The 452-nt window shown below is 61.3% G+C and overlaps 1 protein-coding gene across 1 annotated transcript in view; it reads right to left on the bottom strand.

Moving 5' to 3' along the window:
- LOC113941046 (sorting nexin-27-like) overlaps window positions 1-452 on the bottom strand; it is a 6,995-nt gene that overhangs the window by 3,703 nt on the left and 2,840 nt on the right. The window contains exon 3 of the mRNA XM_027632212.1: window positions 2-140. Coding sequence (XP_027488013.1) covers window positions 2-140 — 139 coding nt within the window. The remainder of the gene's footprint in view (window position 1; window positions 141-452) is intronic.

Genomic DNA, 452 nt, shown 5'->3' with positions numbered 1-452 from the left:
CCCTCCTCGGTGCAGGCGTGCAGTTTGAAGTGCTGGATGCTGATGGCCGTGATGACGTGACCCTTGCGCCGGGAGTCGCAGGAGCAGTGAGGGAACAGGATCTCGTTGTAGCCCTCACACGTCCTCAGCATGTTCAGGTACTGCCACAGGGACACAGGGGGAGTTAAACCTGGGCTTAAACCCGGCTCAGCAAGGCTGGAGAACCCCCAGGATTGACCCCAAGGCTGGAGACCCCCCAGGATTGACCCCAAGGCTGGAGAACCCCCAGGATTGACCCCAAGGCTGGAGACCCCCAGGATTGACCCCAAGGCTAGAGACCCCCCAGGATTGACCCCAAGGCTGGAGATCCCCCAGGATTGACCCCAAGGCTGGAGAACCCCCAGGATTGACCCCGAGACCCCAAAGGGAACAGGATCCCGTTATTCCCCTCACACATCCAGCCCCACAGAGCC

This window comes from Corapipo altera, unplaced genomic scaffold (assembly GCF_003945725.1).
Source record: "Corapipo altera isolate COAL_440 unplaced genomic scaffold, ASM394572v1 60919, whole genome shotgun sequence".
NCBI lineage: Eukaryota > Metazoa > Chordata > Aves > Passeriformes > Pipridae > Corapipo > Corapipo altera.
The sequence above is the reverse complement of the archived record's forward strand: the minus strand, read 5'-3'. Positions and strand labels throughout refer to the sequence as shown.